This window comes from Pelophylax lessonae, assembly GCF_965119305.1.
Source record: "Pelophylax lessonae genome assembly, chromosome: 4".
In the NCBI taxonomy this organism is placed as follows: domain Eukaryota; kingdom Metazoa; phylum Chordata; class Amphibia; order Anura; family Ranidae; genus Pelophylax; species Pelophylax lessonae.
In genome coordinates this window covers 24815229-24835823 of record NC_138771.1, presented here as the reverse complement: position 1 = coordinate 24835823, position 20595 = coordinate 24815229, and the positions used below count along the sequence as shown (strand labels likewise).

Genomic DNA, 20595 nt, shown 5'->3' with positions numbered 1-20595 from the left:
GGCCGACACTCAACTTCCTATGCAAGTTGGCCTCTGCTTCGCGCCCTCCAAGACGTACAGCTTGTGGTAAGCAGCCCCTCGGGGGCCCAGGCTGTCTAAAACTATTTAGCTGATGTCAGGCTGGGTTCCTCCTCATTAAGTCAAGTCAGCTCAGCATGGACTGGGGAGAGTAGAGGACACGGTGCTAACATACCAAATCTGATTTCTGATCATCACTCAACTAGAATTATGTCCAAAGGAAAATCCGTTCATATTTAATATCCTAAGTTACATGTTTCATATAACGGAGTATGTGGATGCTTTATGCCAGAGGCCTCCAAACTTTTCAACGCGAGGTTCATATTGTTTATTTTACAAATATTTGCAGGTCAAAAAAAATCCGCTTTATAAAATGAATAAATGCAATTTAAATTTATATGTTTTGCTTGTATTTTTTTTTTTTTTTTTTGGAATCAACATATGATTCAGAACAGAGAAAGAATTTCATTAAAACACAGCAAAGAAATCCCTAATAAACTTTAGACCATCAGAATCCTGCCCTTACAACAGAGTTCCCTTACATCACAGCCTAACTTACATCAGGTGCTCCCATCAGAGTTCCCCCTTAGATCAGAGTTCCCATCAAAACCCTCATTACATCAAGATCTCCATCAGGTGTTCCCATCAGAGCCCCCCCCCCCCACCTACATTAGGGTACCCTTTAAGAGTATCAGGGTCAGGGTCCCCACCTACATAAGGCTCTGTCAGGGTTCCCCATTGCATCAAAATACCCATCAGACACCCCCTTTCCCCCATCATAATTCCCTTTACATTAGAGTCTCCCCTTTGCATGGTCCCATCAGAGTGCCTCCTTAGATCAGGGCCCCCATCAAAGCCCTCATTACATCAAGATCTCCATCAGGTGCTCCCATCAGAGTCCCTACCCCCCACATCAGGGTACCCATCAAGAGTATCAGAATCAGGGTCCCCACTTACATGAGTCTCTACCAGGGTCCCCCATTGCATCAGGGTACCCATCAGAAACCCCCTTACAAGAGGGTCCCCATCATATTTCCCTTTACATTAGAGTCTCCCCTTTCAGCATGGTCCCATCAGAGTGCCTCCTTAGATCAGGGTCCCTATCAAAGCCCTCATTACATCACGATCTCCACCAGGTGCTCCCATCAGAGTCCCTACCCCCTACATCAGGGTACCCATCAAGAGTATCAGGGTCAGGGTCCCCACTTACATAAGACTCAATCAGGGTCCCTCATTGCATCAAAGTTTCCATCAGAAACCCCCTTACAATTCCCTTTACATTAGAGTCTCCCTTTCACTTTGGTCCCATCAGAGTGCCTCCTTAGATCAGAGTCCCTATCAAAGTCCCTCCTTACATAAAGGTCTCCCTCAGGGTCTCCCCTTACATCAAGGTCTCCATCAGGGTCCCCATTAGAGTCCCCCTTACATCAGGTGTTGCCATTGGAGTCCCCTCCCCCCTTACATCATGGTACCCATAAAGATTTTCTATCAGGGCCCCCCTTGCATTAGAATCTCCATCAGAGTCTCCCATTACATCAGAGTACCCATCAGAAACCCCCTATAAGAGGGTCCCCAGAGTCACCATTACATCAATGTCTCCTTCATAGTTTCCTTTACCTCAGAGGCTCCCCTTTCAGCAGGGTCCCCATCAGAGTGCCCCTTTAGATCTGAATCCCCATTAGAGTGCCTGCTTACATCAGAGTACCCATTAAGAGACTATCAGGGCCCCACTTTTATATTAGAGTATCAAAAACCATAACAAAAACCAAAGTACCATCAGAAACCCCCTTACATGAGGATCCTCAGAGTTCCATTTACGGTGGAGTCCCCATCGGAGTCCACCTTTACTATACACACTCATGGCATGGAGAGCCCGGGAGCATGGCTGTAGCGGTAGGCAGAGCATTTAATTAATTTTTATGATCCTGACAGTCCTAGCCACCAATGACGGCACAATAACAGTGCAGCCAAGGGGAACTTGTACTGGGGACCAAAGAAGGGGCTGACCTGAACACCTGTGCCAGGCCAATAACTCTAGCCAAGAACTGGATATGGCCTGCTGACTATAGTTTGCAGACCCCCACTATGTGCCACTAAACATTTGCTCTCCTAATATAATCTTTGATAGAAAACAAGTTAGAAACATATACACTACCAATATGAAATTGACACAAAATCATTACAGTTTCCCTTTAAGCGGTATGGCAATAATGTACATCTTGCTGTAGACATGGAGAATCTCACTAACTTACAAGCCAACCTAGACACTTTGAGTTATTTGGAAATTACATGCAAATGATAACCTATCTAAAGCCTTTGGAGACTAAGTTTGGATGTACAATAAAAATTAAGGGGCACTTCCAAAATATTGTCCCCTCCTTCACCACCCACTCTCTGGACTTCTCCCGGTGCCTCCCTCTGAGTTCACAGGAGCTGGAACTACAGAGGAGACATTGGGTAACAATGCGTGCCAGTAGTATTGACTGTCAGCGTGCATTGAGAACAACACTGGACACAACATTGGGCAGTATACATATGCCACAATGTTGATTTGCGGCAGAACCCCTGGGGACCACCAAAAGTTTCTCGTGGACCATTAAGGGTCCACGGATCACTGGTTGGTGACCGAGGATCTAGAGCAGCCTTTCTCAACCTTTTCAACACAGAGGAACCCTAGAAATAACTTTCCAGTCCCAGAGAACCCCCGGCTAAAAATTACTATATCTACAACCAATGCTGAATCTTGGCCCAGGCCTAGAGCAGCCCTTTACAGGGGGGGCAGCAAAAAGCCGTCCCCACATGAAAAAAAAACAGCCTCCTTCCAACTCCTGCACAAAAAGAGTCTCCACCACTTGCGCTACACTTTTAGTGTAGTGCCAGTCTTATGGGCAGGACTGGGCCAGGTTGCAGGGCCTAGGAGGCAAATCGGTCTGGCGTCCCTATAAAGTGGCTGCACTGCTGCCAGTATGATAATAATGGCCGGCGACCGATGACTGGCCTGATGTTTGGACAGATTAGCGGCCACACCTAATACAACTGGCGGTTGCCAATACTAGCAAGTGTGGCACTGGCAGCAGGTCTTAGCAGCCTAATGCTCCACCTACCCTCTTATGCGGCATACCGGGCTTTTGTAGCATTCTGGATGAGAAGTAAAGATGAAACATACTTTTTCGGCTCATGGTTTTTGCAACCTGCTGATTTGTCTTAGGTTTTCTCTATAGGAACATCTTAATCACAGTTAATCCTGTTTTATTTAGCAAAATGTAATGTAATTAAACATACACAGGTAAAAGATCTTTCAGTCTGTGTGTTGACATGTTTTGGGGTCATTTTTGGCCTGATAGAGTCCTAATGCTTTGACTACTAAACTGGTTTGTGAATGTCACATGACCACCTTCAAATGGAACTATAGTTGGGCAGGTCCCCATCCCCATTATTCCTCCTGGGATAAGTGGCACGGACAGCCAAGAGCGGTACCTGTGTTGTCAGATCCACAAATATGAATTTAGCCCAACCCTATCTGCCTGCCCAATGTGATGTCATTTAGGGGTATTTTAGTAGGTGAATATGAGCCCTTCCACCACTGGAAGTGCTTTTGTTATCACTTAACACTGGCATTTGTTCTGACATCAGTTTGAGATGTTTCAGTGATCATTCAGAATTAATTGACAGGTGCATTTGCCCTCCTCCTGACCTGCAATTCTCTATGCCTAATGCAGATTTTGCATTCCAATAGACTTGCATAGGTATGGAAAACATACTTGAAGCAAGCAAAAGCCTCTCAACACAGCTTAGGGTTCATTCACACCAGCCGATGCGTTGGTGAAGCCTAAAGAAGAAGGGGTGTGGTTTGCAGATGACAGGGACTCTAAACAGGAAGGGGTGTGGCCTTGGCAGGAAGGGGTGGGTCAAATTTAATTAGGGGTGCACGAGTTTAGTCAGGCCTAGGGCAGCACAAAACCAAAATACATCACTGTCTACAACTCATGATACATTAGTGTGGTGGTCCCTGGGAAGAATGCTCCTTACACTTGTGATTATTGGGAAGAATTGCCCCCTTACAAATAAACGGATCAAGGGAATCAATGGGAGCTTATCTGAGAGGCAGAAATGGCTAATTTCCCAATGAACCCCTAGCAACCTCTTGAGGAACCCTTGTTGAGAAACCCTGATCTGGAAGATGGTGAGATTATTACGTCCTGTGGTCCTATACTCATTGGTGGATTTAATCCACTAGCTCCTAAATTCCATGCGGATTGCTGAACTAAAATGTGTCTCCCATCCAAATTATTTTGTATGTTTCTTTCATCAAAGATTTCAATTACTGTGATGTCTACTATGTTAATTCCCTGTAGGGTCAACATCCATGAGCTGACATGCATTTCTTCCTGAAAGATGTGTCCAGTTTTCAGAACCAAATGGGATTTTCCTAGTACCATATGTAGCGCACCCCCTTAAGGGCTGCAGATAAACTGGGATCCCTCACCCTGCACAGCCAGGCACACCAAATTTTCACAGGCACATCATCAGAGGGAGTGAATAATCCTAGACTTTATTTTTGTTTTTTTATTGAGGGTAATAACTTGACGAGATAGGAGGTTATGGGATGCCCATTTGACTTTAACACAAAATATCAGGAACAACTCTTCCTATATCCAGTCTCTATATACAGAGCTTCTTCTCCCTCCAGCACTCACTTGTTTGCAGAAATCAGCTGGATTACTGTGAAGATGCCCATTACAGCCAGGAACCCAAGGCACCTTGTATGTGTAGCAAAGAGAACAGTGTCCAGCTTGTATCACTCCTGTGACTACTGATCCCAGCACCACCTCTTCAGGCGCTACCAACCCACCTGGCTTCAGCTGCCCTTTTCACTAACCCTCCAGGCTAACTTCTCCAGACTGACACTCACCAGTCCGCCCGGCTGACTCTCCCAGTAGTGTTGATCTCTCTCCTTGCTCCCGTGCCTCCAGGAAGGGCTTCTATCCTCCCAACAGACTCAGGGGCACCCCTGAGGGACACCAACAGCCTTCCTCATTATTCCATATTCCACCTGACTGGCCCTGCTGGCATGACTTATGCCTATTTATGAGGTGGCCGGCCCCCTGCTAGCCCTTTACTGTGGATTGGCTGAGGCCCTCATAAATATACCAAGCAGAGCCTCCTAACCTCCACCCACTATGTCTAGACTATTCTCCAATGTCCTAGAAAACAGGGGAAAGTATCAGAGAAGCTGCTAGGATGGATGAGTCCTCCAGCCCTGAGTCACAGCTGAGGCCTAGACCGGAGCAGAACTACATTTTCCTACACTAACATAGCACACTAGAGGGTGATACACATACAAAACCAGTAACACAACAAACAGTTTCATCATAAAGGAATGACCTATATCATATAATAAAAAACTGATGACCTTAGTCCTCCTAGATTCTCACTTTGTCATATGTCATACTTAATTTTCTCCTTAATTCAACCTCGTCATACAAGCTTGAACACAGTCTCAATGCGTTTCGCTGAAGAGGCATGGATATCAATAAACTTTTGTATACATGTGCCCAACAGGAGTCACACCACTGATTCGTCTCACAATATAAATCAAATCAAAGGGGAGAACATTGCTAACGTCAGCAAGGACTACTATTTTACTAGCATGTTTTGTATTGTCCTCCCGCAACACCTACGAAACACGTTAAGTCTTGACTTGGTCCGTATTCAAGCTTGTATGACAAAGTTGAATTAAGAAGGAAATTTAATTGGACATGTGACAAACTGAGAATCTAGATGGACAAGTCATCAGAGACTTCTATTATATGTCATGAGTTATTCTTTTGATGTAATTATAGTGGTGTACTCAATTTTGTTTTGAAATTTTAATAATATTTGTAATAAATAGTCATTTTATTGAATATTGTGTGTTGCTGGTTTTAGAGGGTATTAGAAAAATCCCATACTTTTTCTATAATTGATTCTGATTGCATGAAGAGATGAGGAGCCATCACCTACCCATTCATATTTCCCTTAAAGTTGTGAAGTCAGAAGTTTTTTTTTAATCTTATTGCATTCTATGGATTAAGATAAAAGGCCTTCTGTGTGTAGTAGCCTCCCCAGCCCCCCCTAATATTTACCTGAGCCACATCCCTGCCCAGCGATGTCCACGAGTCCCTTGGCTGTCGGGGACTCTCCCTCCTGATTGGCTGAGACACAGCCGCAGCGGCGTTGGCTCCCACGGCTGTCAATCAATATTAGTTAGCTAATCGGGAGAGAGAGGGGCGGGGCCAAACGTCAGCGCCATGTCTGAATGGACACTCAGAGCTGCAGCTGAGCTACCCCCATAGCAAGCTGCTTGCTGTGGGGGCACTCGATAGGAAGGAGGGGCCAGGAGCAGCGGATAAGAATCCAAGAAGAGGAGGATCCAGGCTGCCCTGTGCAAAACCAACTGCACAGAGGAGGTAAATACAGAGGCGTAACTAGAACCTTCAGGGCCCAGATGCAAGAAACCATGAAGGGCCCCCCAGACCCCTGGCCGGGGCCCTTCCCTTCAAGCCCGGGGCTCTTCCCACTAATCCTGGGGCTCTTTACTCTCATTGCATGGCCTTTTATTATGGTCCCGCATCAGGATCCTTTCACAAGTTCTGCAGTGGGCCCCCTTCCTGCAATCTTGGGGCCTCCCCACAGTGGTGAAATGCCAGGGCCCGGTCGCAAGTGTGACCTTTGAGATCCTAGAGGTTCACCCACTGTTTTGCTACCGGGCCCCCTGGAGCATGGGGCCCGGTAGCGATTGCAACCCCTGCAACCCCTGTAGTTACGCCCCTGGGTAAATATAACACATTATTAAAAAAAGAGAAGACTTTACAATCATTTTAAGAAGTGTCCAGTATGAGGAATAGAAGCTGACCAATGACCAGTCAAAATTGAGTGTTCACTTTTGCACACATAATCATGTATGCTTTATCAATCGATTGTATTTCAACCACTGACAGTTACATATTGTACAATTACCTTGAGTCTCTGGATTGCGCAACTGGGATGGGATGTCATGAATTTCCAACATCCATTCACCTTCTGCTTTTTCTCCCCAGCAATGGACGGTCATAAACTCCCAGTTCTTGAATCCTTCATTGGAGTAATCAAATGTCCTGGAAACAGATCAGCTGTTAATTTGATGAAAACACATTTTTAACCCACATTTACCAACCTATTTACAATTTCAAAGTTCTGAGCCAATGATAAGCTCACATTAAGCTCTTGCACGAGCAAAGTAATGTAAAATGGCCATTAATGGAAGTTAAGATGCCACTTTACACTATGTGAGTGCATGGTTCAACCAACAATCCTAGAATTCTGCTTTGAGAAATTGATGATGCAATAGTAAGTGGGTACAGATATTTAAAGTGTTATTAAACCACAATTTAAATAAGTCTTCAAGTTTCTATGTCTGTTTTTCTTCTGAAGCTTGTGGTTGCTTACAATTCCTTCTATCCAGATAACCATAGCCCTGGTTGCTGTCTTTAAGGTGACTCTATCCCCATAGAACCACCTCTATATGCATGCTACCAGCTGAGCAATGTAGCTGCAACAGGCTCGCCGGCAAAAAAAGCCAGCAACAGGGCTCGTCGGCAAAAAAGCCAGCAACAGGGCTCGTCGGCAAAAAAGCCAGCAACAGGGCTCGTCGGCAAAAAAGCCAGCAACAGGGCTCGTCGGCAAAAAAGCCAGCAACAGGGCTCGTCGGCAAAAAAGCCAGCAACAGGGCTCGTCGGCAAAAAAGCCAACAGGGCTGGTCGGCAAAAAAGCCAGCAACAGGGCTGGTCGGCAAAAAAGCCAGCAACAGGGCTGGTCGGCAAAAAAGCCAGCAACAGGGCTGGTCGGCAAAAAAGCCAGCAACAGGGCTGGTCGGCAAAAAAGCCAGCAACAGGGCTGGTCGGCAAAAAAGCCAGCAACAGGGCTCGACGGCAAAAAAGCCAGCAACAGGGCTCGACGGCAAAAAAGCCAGCAACAGGGCTCGACGGCAAAAAAGCGAGCAACAGGGCTCGACGGCAAAAAAGCGAGCAACAGGGCTCGACGGCAAAAAAAGCCAGCAACAGGGCTCGTCGGCAAAAAATCCAGCAACAGGGCTCGTCGGCAAAAAATCCAGCAACAGGGCTCGTCGGCAAAAAAGCCAGCAACAGGGCTCGACGGCAAAAAAGCCAGCAACAGGGCTCGACGGCAAAAAAGCCAGCAACAGGGCTCGACGGCAAAAAAGCCAGCAACAGGGCTCGACGGCAAAAAAGCCAGCAACAGGGCTCAACGGCAAAAAAGCCAGCAACAGGGCTCGTGGGCAAAAAAGCCAGCAACAGGCTCCCGGCAAAAAAAGCCAGCAACAGGCTCCCGGCAAAAAAATCCAGCAACAGGCTCCCGGCAAAAAAAGCCAGCAACAGGCTCCTCTTCCCAGCCAGTGATACAGAGGAGCTTGAGCTGGCCCCATCTCTAGTGCCCTGTTTGGGTGAAAAGTTATGAGAGTGCACTCTACTACCCGGATGTTTAGTGAAGGGACACTGAGGGACTTAGAGCTGGCGGCAATAAATAGCGGGGGATGTAAGTGCTGGGGCACACATACAATCAGCGTAATGGGGACTGTTGCACTGCTTGATTGCACTGCATTGAATAAAAAAATTAGATTAGTTAATACGATTTTAACTTCCGTGAATTATGTAGTGGATTGTGTACTTAAAGTTTCTGTTTTGGAGGGAACATTAAGGGCCCATTTATTACTTTGCAGCGTGTCAACGTGCATTATGTTGCACATTAATATATGTTGTTAGAAGGCAGTACATTAAAAGCAAGTGGCCTGCCAATGCACCACAAAAAAAAAAAAAAAAAAACGCACAAGACCCTTTTTATAAAGCAATCCATGGCGCAGTGGTGGGCTACAACACAGGTATGCATTGTGGTGATATCAAAAATGAATGACACCACAATGCAGTAATGCATGTTATGTTCATCGCTGTGTATTTCAATAATGTGACACTAGGGAAAATGTGTGTCCTCATCGGAGAGCTTTCCTTCACTTCCCGTCCTAGTAAACAAGGAAGGGCAAATCTTCCTAAAATATACATGTAAATCCTTCCCCGCTCTATTCAGAACTAAAACATTTCTTTAGGTTGAAGAAGGCTCCATATGGAACTTTGAGTCTTACCTTCTTGCTAACAGCTGGGATTTTGTCCCCGATGGAGAAATGAGGTTGATTTGCAGGTCTCCTCTTCGTGGATGTGATATGGTGACTCGGACAACAACGTGCTCTAGGTATGCCACATGTTGCACACTGTTATCTGCGCACGCACTGGTCTGGGTTGTAGTGCGAATCAGTTGGTCAGCTCTGATGAACCTGTAGAAAGGTATACACGGGAGAATAGCTTCCATGTTAAAAACAATAAAAAAAAAAATTTGGAACAAAGTTATATGCAATACCGCAAGCTTTCCATACAATGCATAATTAGCATTAATACATGAAAAATCCAAAACATAGCATTTGTGTACATCATAGGACACCTCATCATGAGGTCTATTTATCCATTCACCCAGCAAATTTACATATACTCTGCAAACTGAGCAAAAATGAAGGTTCTTTAGGCTATCTGGGTCCTTTGTTGCTTTGACTTTATGTTTTGGATCATTGCCATGCCGGAAGACCCATCCACGACCCATCTTCAGTGTTCTGGCTGAGGGAAAAGGGTTCTCATCCAAGATTTTTTACGATACATGGCCCCGTCCATTTGCCCCTGAATGTCGGTCTGTACCTTTAGCAGAGAAACAGCCCCAAATCATGTTTCCACCTCCGTGCTTGACTGTAGGGATGGTGTTCTTAAGGTCAAAGTCAGCATTTTTCTTCCTCCAAATACGGCAAGTTGAGTTAATGCCAAAGAGCTCAATTTTGTTCTCATTTGACCACAACAATTTCTCCCAATCCTTCTCTGAATCCTTTAGAGGTTCATTGGCAAACTTCAGACGGGCCTATACATGTGTCTTCTTGAGGAGGGGACCTTGTGGGTGCTGCAGGATTTCAATCCATGGTGGCATATTGTGTTGCCAATGGTTTGTTTGGTGACTGTGATCACAACTGCCTTGAGATCGTTCACAAGCTCCTCCTGTGTAGTTCTGGGCTGATCCCTCACTTTTCTCATGATCATCCTTACCCCATGAGGCAAAATCTTGTATGGCGCTCCAGACCAAGGGGCGACTGATGATTTTTTTGTATTTCTTCCATTTGCGAATAATAGCTCCAACAGTTGTCTCCTTTTCACCAAGCTTCTTGCTGATGGTCTTGTAGCCCATTCCAGCCTGGTGCAGGTCTACAATCTTGTCCCTGATGTCCTCTGACAGCTCTTTGGTCTTGTCCATTATGGTGAGGTTTGAATGGAAGAAAGATCCTGTGGTAGGTGTCTTTTTTACACATAAGTTGTCGTTAGGAGCACCTTCTTAAATTGACAGAACTAATCTGTGTATCACATGAGCACATAGTGTAGTAAGTCTGTGGGAGCCAGAATTATTGTTGGTTGGTAGGGGATCAAATACCAATTATACGAACTGAACTGCAACTCAATTTATAACATTTGAATCGTGTTTTTTTCTGGATTTTTGGTTGATATTCTGTCTCTATCATTCAAAATACACCTATGATAATTAAAGACGCTTAATTTCTTTGTAAGTGGGCAAACTTACAAAATCTGAATGGAATCAAATAATTATTTTTGCCACTGTGTGTGTATATTTTTTTTATATATATATATATATATATATATATATATATATATATATATATATATATATATATATATATATATATACACATATATATAGTACTGCAGTACTTCATGTAGTACAACAAGTACCATGCTGTATGTATAGGCAGGACACAGATAGAATAGTTGGATAGAATCGTCTTCAGCATAAAGAAAGGAGGACTGCATTTTCAGAATATAGTGGGATACTCTGCTTGTAAATACAGCTAATATTATTACAGTTGGCTTTAAATTTGGTTTACAAAGCATCAATACACTGAAACAACATTAGGCAGCAGGGAATGATGACTAGGGAGTCCAAGCCACGAACAGAGCAGAGCTGAGATATCCAACCCATGCACCAGAAAAATACTGTGTTAACCCATTAGAGTCACAGATGCCTAAACAATTTCCAGGATATACACATTTCATCAGATTATACATTGTAGACAAAGCATTTAAATGGGAATTATAAAATTATCCATATGAATTGAAAACATTCAGTTAACCCTACATACAGTATGGAAAATGTAGCAAATGTATATATCTCTATATATCTCATATATATAAATCTCTCTCTATATATATATATATATATATATATATATATATATATATATATAAATAAATCTCTATATATCTCATATATATAAATCTCGATATATATACACATATATACATAGATATATATATACATATATACATAGATATATATATATACATATATATATATATACACATATATACATAGCTATATATATATACATATATATATATATATATATACACATATATACATATATAGATACATATATATATATATAGATATATATACACCACAACCTCTTCTGCCATGCAGCTCCTATCTTTTTAGCTGCAGGCTTCTAACTTCGAAAGCTTTCATTAAATGACTGGTCGACAGAGCCAGGAGCAGGGGAGGACTGGGCCAGAGGGCAGGGGGGCAACTGCCCCCTGGGCCGCTCTGATGCTCCATAAAAAGGCTGCATTGCGTCTGCCAAAGACATGCCTAAAGGATTCCTCGTGAAGAGAAGTAAAAAGTCCCTGCCACTGACCTAATGAGTGTAGGTTGAAGACTGGGAAAGAGCGCAGGCCTCTCCTCCCAGAATGGATGGTGTAAACTGTGTGTTAGCAGAGGCCGATTCCATGCCCTACTGGAGACTCTCCTCCCCTGGCCAGCTCCAACTGAGCTACCCACAGCTCCCCCCAACCGCTCTCTGCTGGCCAGGTCAGGAACCTGGATTCAGCTGGTTAGTAGTGAGTACCTGGAGCAGAGCTTCAGCCTGGAATGGGGGTCAGGAGGAGGCCGGGTAGGGGGAGTGTGAGAGGGGGGTCAAACCGCTGCACCATGGGCCTCTGGTTTGTGCTTGCCCCCTGGGCTGTAAGTTGCCAGTCAGCCCATGGCCAGGAATGTATATTATAGCCCTATGCCAGGAAAGAGGCAAAAGCAACATGACAATAAATGTCATGCTTTGCTCTTGCCATCATATTCGGAGTACATTTACTGCCATATAATCTAATATGTACCATGGTGGCTATAGCACCATGGTCCAACCAATCCAAGGATTCCTTTCCCATTAGTGATGTTACCTACTCCCTGAGTGTTTTGTGGGTTATTAGAAGGAAACGGTTACTTCCGTCCAATAAACTGTGGGTGGGCAAAATGCCACTTTTGCAACATGGCCATATCAGGACAATGTCATGCATCCCCACCCTCTATTGTACGTGTAGCTATTGGGCAGTTGATTGGGAGGCAGTGGGCAGGAGTGACTGCTTTCTTTCGGGTTTGTTTCAGAACCCACCCAAGCTCATCCTTAATCCTAATCAAAGTGCTCTGTAGCATGTTCAACATTGTAATATTCCATATTAGGATATGCATGGAACTTTATCTCACTACCAATATATGGCATTATGGTGGCTATAGCGGCCCAACATTTCAGGGATTCCCTTTCCACTAGAGACACTGCCTACTCCCTGAGTTTTTTTGTGGGTTGTCAGAAGGAAGCTTTCACTCCCGTCTAATCAACTGCAGTCAGGACAAAATACAGCTTATGCAACGTGACCATATCACATCAATGATACAACGCATCCCCACCCACTTCTGTATGTGTAGCTGCGGAGCAGTTGATGGGGCGGCAGTGGGCAGGAACGACAGGTTCCTTCCAGGTTCAGTTTGGACCAAACCCAAGCTCATCCTTAGTCTTAACCAAACTGTTCTTTAGCATGTGCAACATTGTGATATTCAATTATGGGGTCTCCATGGAGCTTTATCTAACTACCAATATTTGGTCATCTATTGCACCATGGCCCAACAATTTAAGCATTACCTTCTCACTAGACACACTAACACAGTCCAATACAAAACACAACTAAACACAACATACTAGCAGGCTCAATGGGTCCTAATGAAGAATGAACTTGTCCGGAACTTGGATTTGGACTAATCCCAGAAGGAAGCGGTCACTCCTGCCCAATCAACGGTGGCCATCTCCTTGTGCTTGAGTATCTGCGTTGAAGCTGATTGGACGGCAGTGGGCAGGAGTGACCGCTTCCTTCGAGGTTTGGACCGGACCAAACCCAATATCATGCTTAGTCCTAACCAAACTGCTCTGTAGCATGTACAACATTGTGATATTCAACATTAGTGTCTGTATGAAACTTTATCTCACCACCAATATGTGGCATCATGGCGGCCACAGCACCATGGCCCAACAATTTAAGGATTTCCTTCCCACTAGACACACGCCATCTACTCCCTGAATTTTTTGTAGGTTGTAAGAAGGAAGCTGTCACTCTCATCCAATCAACTGGTCAATGATTTCATGCATTCCCTCCCACTTGTGCATGAGTAGCTGCAGGGCAGTTGATTCAGTGGCAGTGGACAGGAGGGAGAGCTTTCTTCCAGGTTCGGTTTGGACCAGATTATTCTTTGTCCTAACCAAACTGTTCTGTAGCATGTGCAACATTATGATATTCAACTATAGGGATCTCCATAGAGCTCTCACTTCCAATACTTTGCAATCGCACCATGGCTCAACAATTTCAAGCATTTCCTTTCCACTAGAGACACTACCTAACCCCCTGGGATTTTTGTGGGCTGTCTCTGGGCACAAGTTTGCACACACGGTTCAACACAACGTAATAGGAGTCTCAGTGGGTTCTAATGAACTCAGGTTTGGCCAGAACTTGAGTTTGAACTAAACCCAGATGGAAGCTGTAACTCTCCCCAATCAACAGTGGACAGGGCAAAATACAACTCATGCTATGTGGCCATATCAGGTCATTGATGTCATGCATCCCCATTCCCTTGTGTTCGTGTAGCTGCGGGGAAATTGATTTGGCGGCAGTGGGCAGTATTAATAGCTTTCTTCCTGTTTCAGTAAACTGGACCAAACTCAAGATCATCAGTCCTAGCCAAACTGCTCCGTAGATCATGCAACACTATGATGTTCAAAATTAGTGTCTGCATTGAAATGTATCTGACTACCAAGATTTCTCATCATGGTGGCCACAACACCATGACCCAACAATTCAAGGATTCCTTTCCCACTAGACACTCTATCTATTGCCTGAATTTTTTTGTGGGTTGTTGGAAGGAAGCGGTCGCTCCAGCCCCATCACCTGTGGTCAGGGCAAAACACTGCTCGTACCACATGGACATATCAGTTCAATGATGTCATGCATCCCTACCGCCTTTGTGTATATGTAGCTGCGGGTCCAGGTGATGGGGTGGCAGTAGGCAGGCAAGAGTGACAGCTTTCATCCGGGTTTCGTTTGACCCAAACCCAAGCTTATCTTTAGCCCTAACCAAACTGTTCTGCAGCATATGCAACATTGTGATATTCAACATTAGAGTCAACATTTTACCATTAAGAAATAAATGCAACCTAGTTCTGCTCAACTATATGCTCTGCTACCCAACTCCACAATGACCACTAAGGCACAAAGCAATTTAATATTTAGTCGAAGGAAAATATATCGCATATAGACATTTCTAATCATGTTTGTTTTGCACAATTCGAAACCAAAAATACTGTATATTTTCCCTCAAGAAAGTATTCAAGAAAGTCAAACATGCAACTCCAAAATAAATCAGGTACTCCAACATTGATTTTGAAAGTAAAAACTTCCTGCAAACTTTCCCCCATGTAAGTATCTATTTTAGCTTGCCGTCTCAACCTACACAACATCTCCAGAATGACACCACAAAGCATCTAACTCACTCCCTGGTTAACTATTACCTTGACTACTGCAACTCCCCCCCTCACTGGCTTACCTTTAAATAGGCTATCCCTTCTTCAGTCCATCATGAATGCTGTTGGTAAGGTGGAATGCATCCACCTTACCAACTGCTCAGTGTCTGGTGCTTCTTTTTGCCAATATCCCCATTGCCTGCCACTCATCTAACGAAATACATTCAAAGTATTAACAACTTACAAAGCCATTCACAACTAACCTGGTCTCAAAACACCAGCCAAATTGTTCTCTTCATTCCTGCCAATACCTCTTGCTCTCTAGCTCGCCTCCAGGACTTCTCCCAAGCCTCTCCCATCCTAAGGAACTCCCTAACCCAATCTGTCCATCTATCTCCTGCTCTTTCTACTTTTAGATGATTCCTGGAAACCCTTCTCTTTAGATAAGCCTATTCCACCTCCACCTAAGAACTGTACTTTTATTTTTTCCATCAGCTTATCCCCCAGTTACTACCTTTTGTATTACTTGACCCTCCCTTTTACATTGTAAGCTCTAACGATCAGGGCCCTCTGATTTCTCCTGTATTGAAGTTTAACTGTACTGTTTGGCCTCATGTTGGCGCTATATAAATGCTGTATAATAATAATAGTACCGGTAGAAGTAAAGTCTCCTAAACCCCTCAGTGTGCTGCGTTATGTCCATTATTTAAAGCAGGTGACATATACCAGTACAGGCTTAGCATGTCCAAGGTATCCTTGCCATGACGGCATCTTCAAAGTACCTTTGCCAGAATAATGTCAGCCTCCAGCATAGGCACTCTCTTGAGATGTTCTGTCCCCTTTCAGCAACCCCATGTAGCTATCGGCTGTGCATGCACAGGATTTTTTGCTTAAGTGCATTGCCGGTGGAAGAGGGGATAGAGGAAGTAGACACTTCCGAGATTGCACTGGCTCCAGAGGGAGCAAGATTATTGTGTCCTTCATCGCTTTAGAGCAGGCATGCAAATATTGATGCATTGATGAATTACCAGACATTTGGAGAACATTGGCAATTGGTTTGGAGTTTTTTGGCCAGTAGACGGTAGTTTACTTTTGCTTTAAAGCACAACTCCAGCCAGACTACGAGCCTCTTTTGGAGACAACCAACTGAGGAGCTTCAAGAAGTATGTGATGAGAAAAACTAATATTAAAAAGTATTTTTTTACTGCTAGAATAGTAGAAGCATTAAATACATTTCCAGCAGAGGAAGTGACTCGATCCCTAAGTAAATTTAAATATTCCAGATTTAAACCTAGGTACCATCCCCCCCCCCCAAAAAAAAAAAGGTGACCCGATAGGTCACAGTCTTTTTCTGCTGCTACTCATCTAAGTTTGTAAAAAATGTCTTAAATGAGAACAACAAATATTTATAGCAGGCTGGAGAAACGTTGGGACTTTTCATTGGGGTCTGCTCCTTCCTTCCTGGTGGTAATGCTCTACCTTTATTTATTGCGTAGATGTCAAAAGGAAGTGAGAGAAATTCTCCCCAATGGAGTCACAGAGAATAACCCAACACATTTTAAACTCTTCCCTATCCCCATAACATTAAAGTTTACCTTGGCCTTCGGTCTGAGGCTCCTACACAGACATGTTGCGATGGCACGGCTTTCCATTTCTTGGCTTCAACGACCATAGCTTCGGCATCCACCAATCCAAAGCCATAAAGATGGCTGACTGAAAAAAATAAAAGTCTGACAAATCTGGTCTTTTTCACAATAAAATGCAGCCCATCCCAAGGCTTTTTTGCTTTTTTTTTGGCACACTGAAATAAAACAAGTATATGGCACCTGGAGGTGTCTGCTTTATGAACTTAAGGCCACCTTAAGCCACCCATTGATGGTTCGAATCTCAGCCAGTTCAGAAGGGACCAGCCGAGATTCAAACTATCTATGGGCAGGCAGAATGTACCGAAGTCGATTGTGGGTACAACCAGCATGTCAGATTTCCAGCATGCAATTATTATCAGTGGCTATAGCTGCTATCAATAATCATTGTGTTCTCCTGGCAGGGATGGCTCCCTTGTCGGGAGAACACAATAGCTTTGAGGGAGAGACTTCCCCATCAACATTGACGGTGTTGATGGGGGAATTGAGCGATTTTCTTTACTGCAAGCTTTGGTTGCAGTAAAGAAAATCCCATCATATATGGCTGGCTTTAGATGGTAAGATGTGGGAAGACTTTAAGCTGGAATTACACTTACCCTAAACTGTTTTTTGCAAAACAGAATCAATCACAGTATTAATATTCACCTGATATCTGAATTTCATCTCCCCAGCTCCATGATTTTCCTAGAGCTGGCATTACACTTACAGAATTTAGTTCAAATGTTTGGATGAGAAGGTATAAAAAAATCACATTTGATGATGCCTTCCTGGACTTGATTAATTTCAAACAACTTTTTGTTTGAGAACCACGCAATTGTCTTGATTGTCATAGAAGGATTCGACAAGTGCATGTAGGTAAGGGGCACATGTAGATAAAAGCAAACTGTGCAGCCTTGACCAGAGTTGAATAATGCCCTTGCTAAAGGTGTAGGCCGTTCACATACCTCATGAAGCCTGATTGAAAATCTCCCAGAGATTGCATCATTCCATTCTGCCTTGTTGCTTGGACACTGCTAAGTTTCTTTTACACTTGGAACACCTGCTACAATGACACCCCATGGATACCTGGAGATACCAGCCCTTACCGCCGAGACATCCCCAGACCCCAGCTTCCCCCAGGAACCCTCCCATTCGGGAACTCTCAGACGTCCATCCTAAGACCTACAGAGGAGGATAGGATCCATCTGCTGGAGCACTACTTATATCCGCTCTATACTCCTGTGTGGGGTGGGTATTTCTGGTAAGTGTGCTACTTACCAGAGGGGTCACAGAGCACCTTACCCCCCACCATGGGGTCACCTATTGTGTTTTATTCACACAAAGACTGTCACCTGCTTATGTATTAATCTATACCATCATTTCGGATATTCCCAGTTACTTCATCACCAGTTCAGCATTTTTTCTTAGCACTGGACTCTTTGTTGTTGTATACACCACCACCATCTATTCATTTAGTTACGTCACCCAATTACATTGGTGCACTTTCACACTTATTTTGGACATTTATCCTCTTGTCACTTTGAGTCCATGATATTATGCTCACTGCCTCATATGCACTTGTCACTTTGAGTATATGACACTTTGTACTATTACCTAGGTCTATGCACTTGTCACTTTGAGTATATGACACTTTGTACTATTACCTATGTCTATGCACTTGTCACTTTGAGTATATGACACTTTGTATCATTTATATTCATTTATAATCACCTTTTATGGTCACCTATACACTGGGATTATTTTATTATAGATTTTATACTATTTTAAGATTTATTCATGTTGATGGTTATATATTTATTAAGCAAATACATGCACGTAGCACTTTGACTCCATTTTAGATCTATACAGTTTACTATTGCAGATTTTTACCTCTCTCTTTTATCCTGTCATTATATTATTTATTTTCATCCATTTATTGTCATCTAAAGCCTCGTACACACGCAACGATTGTTGGCCGTGAATTTTCGGCCACTGTCCGATCGGCCGATTGTCGGCTTGTTAGTATGATGCTTCCGACAACCGACTGCGACTTTTCGGCCGAACAAAATCTGGTGTGCATGCTATAAAATTTTTGTTGGCCGTCAACAGAACGGCCGATTTTCCGTCAGTCAGTACAGATTTCGGCAGACAAAAATCAGATGAGCAAGACTGGGAATGCTCAGAGAAGAAAAAACACACGGAAATTTAACCAGCACATGACATCACTTCTGAAGTTGGTTTTTGTTGGCCGAGAAAATTAGTGTGCAGTCTAGAGCACATTTCAACCAACACAACAACACTGGACAAAAGACGGCCGATCGGTCGGCCAACAATCGTTGCGTGTGTTCGAGGCTTTACACGTGTTTTATCATTAGACAGCGCCATTCCCCTCACTCTTTTTCATGGGTTTCATAGCTGGCTTGTGCCTGTAGCCAAGGGCATTATCAAATTCTGGTCTACACAGTTTGTAGTTATCTACAGGTTGCCCCTATTTCCATTGGCAGTTTTTTGGTGAGGGTGAACTATTCCTTTAGGGGAAATCAGCACTAACAAATGTTGAAGCTGTTGTTGCTACTTGCCCATTTGTTATACTACTGGCTTCAGTGCTTTCTAAACCAATGACCTGAACAAATTATGCAGCTCATGAGTTCTCACATTATTCTGAACTTTCTGATTTGCATACTTGTTCTGGGTCAGGCTCAATGGGGGAGATTTACTAAAGATGGAGCACTCAGAATCTAGTGCAGCTGTGCATGGTAGCCAATCAGCTTCTAACTTCAGCTTATTCAATTGCTTGGCAATAAAACCAGGAAGCTGGTTGGTTTCTATGCAGAGTTGCAGCAGATTTTGCACTCTTCAGTTTTAGTAAATAATGTAGAAGCCAGGCAAGTAACGGAAAGTAGCATTTTGAGAAAGGTGCTGCATAATGGTAGCTACTGTATTTCTAAGTTTTGGAAAGCACATGACAAACCTAGTTGACCTAAAATTACTGAAGGCTTGTTTTGGGTCAGTGACTGAAAGTATTCAAGACTAGACATGTGCAAATCGTTTGCGTTACGAATTGCAATTCGGCCAAAATTTTAGTTATTCGATCATTCAGATGTATCCAAATTTTAGAATCACAATAGTAACGAATTTCAACAAACTTGAAAAAAATTATAATGAAACGATAACGAATTTGAAACATTTAAATTAGGAAAATTAATTTGATAAAAATTTAAAATTTAATTTGATAAAAATTTAAAAATGAATAAAAATTTTAAATGGAAACATATTGCAATAAATATAGTAAAGTATAAAAGTTAAGGAAAAGATAAGAATAGAAAAGAATATAATAGAAAAAAAAATAGATTAGAATATAACAGAATAGAACAAATATAGGCCGTCAATTCAAAAATAACAAATATACTAACTCAGCGTTTCCCAATAGGTGTTCCGCGGATCCCTAGGGTTCCACGAGACCAAATTTGGGGATCCGTACAGTGATGCAGCCCAGAATCCACTTAAATCACCGCCGTCTGCCAATCACTTGCCACCTTCCACTATGCGGGCGGGACCCTGATGCGGCTGGGATATCTATAGGTGGAGCCACGCGTCCTTTAGAAATCCTGGTGTGCGATTGGCTAAAGGCCCATACACACGATACAAAAACCGGAAGGGAAATTTCGTCCGACGAACGATCTGCCGATTTTCGGATTGTTAGTATGGTGCTTTCGACAGACGATTATGGATTTTCGGACGACAAAAACTGGATGTGCAGGCTATGAAATTTTTATCGTACGTCAACACAATGTCCGATTTTCGTTTATTAGTACAGTTTTCGTCTGCAAAAAATCTTAAGAGCAAGACTAGGCATGCTCGGAAACGAAAGAACACATACAAAACAATTCAACACATGACATCACTTCTGAAGTTGAATTCTGTCGCATGGGAAATTTTGTATGAAAATAACCTCTTCACTTTCGACATGAGACTAGCATGCCACAAAAA

The 20595-nt window shown here is 43.3% G+C and overlaps 1 protein-coding gene across 1 annotated transcript in view; it reads right to left on the bottom strand.

The window, feature by feature from the left end:
- PCSK6 (proprotein convertase subtilisin/kexin type 6) overlaps window positions 1-20595 on the bottom strand; it is a 487218-nt gene that overhangs the window by 91538 nt on the left and 375085 nt on the right. The window contains exons 11-13 of the mRNA XM_082254401.1: window positions 16579-16696; window positions 9191-9379; window positions 7018-7154 (exon numbers count right to left, since the gene is read on the bottom strand). Coding sequence (XP_082110527.1) covers window positions 7018-7154; window positions 9191-9379; window positions 16579-16696 — 444 coding nt within the window. The remainder of the gene's footprint in view (window positions 1-7017; window positions 7155-9190; window positions 9380-16578; window positions 16697-20595) is intronic.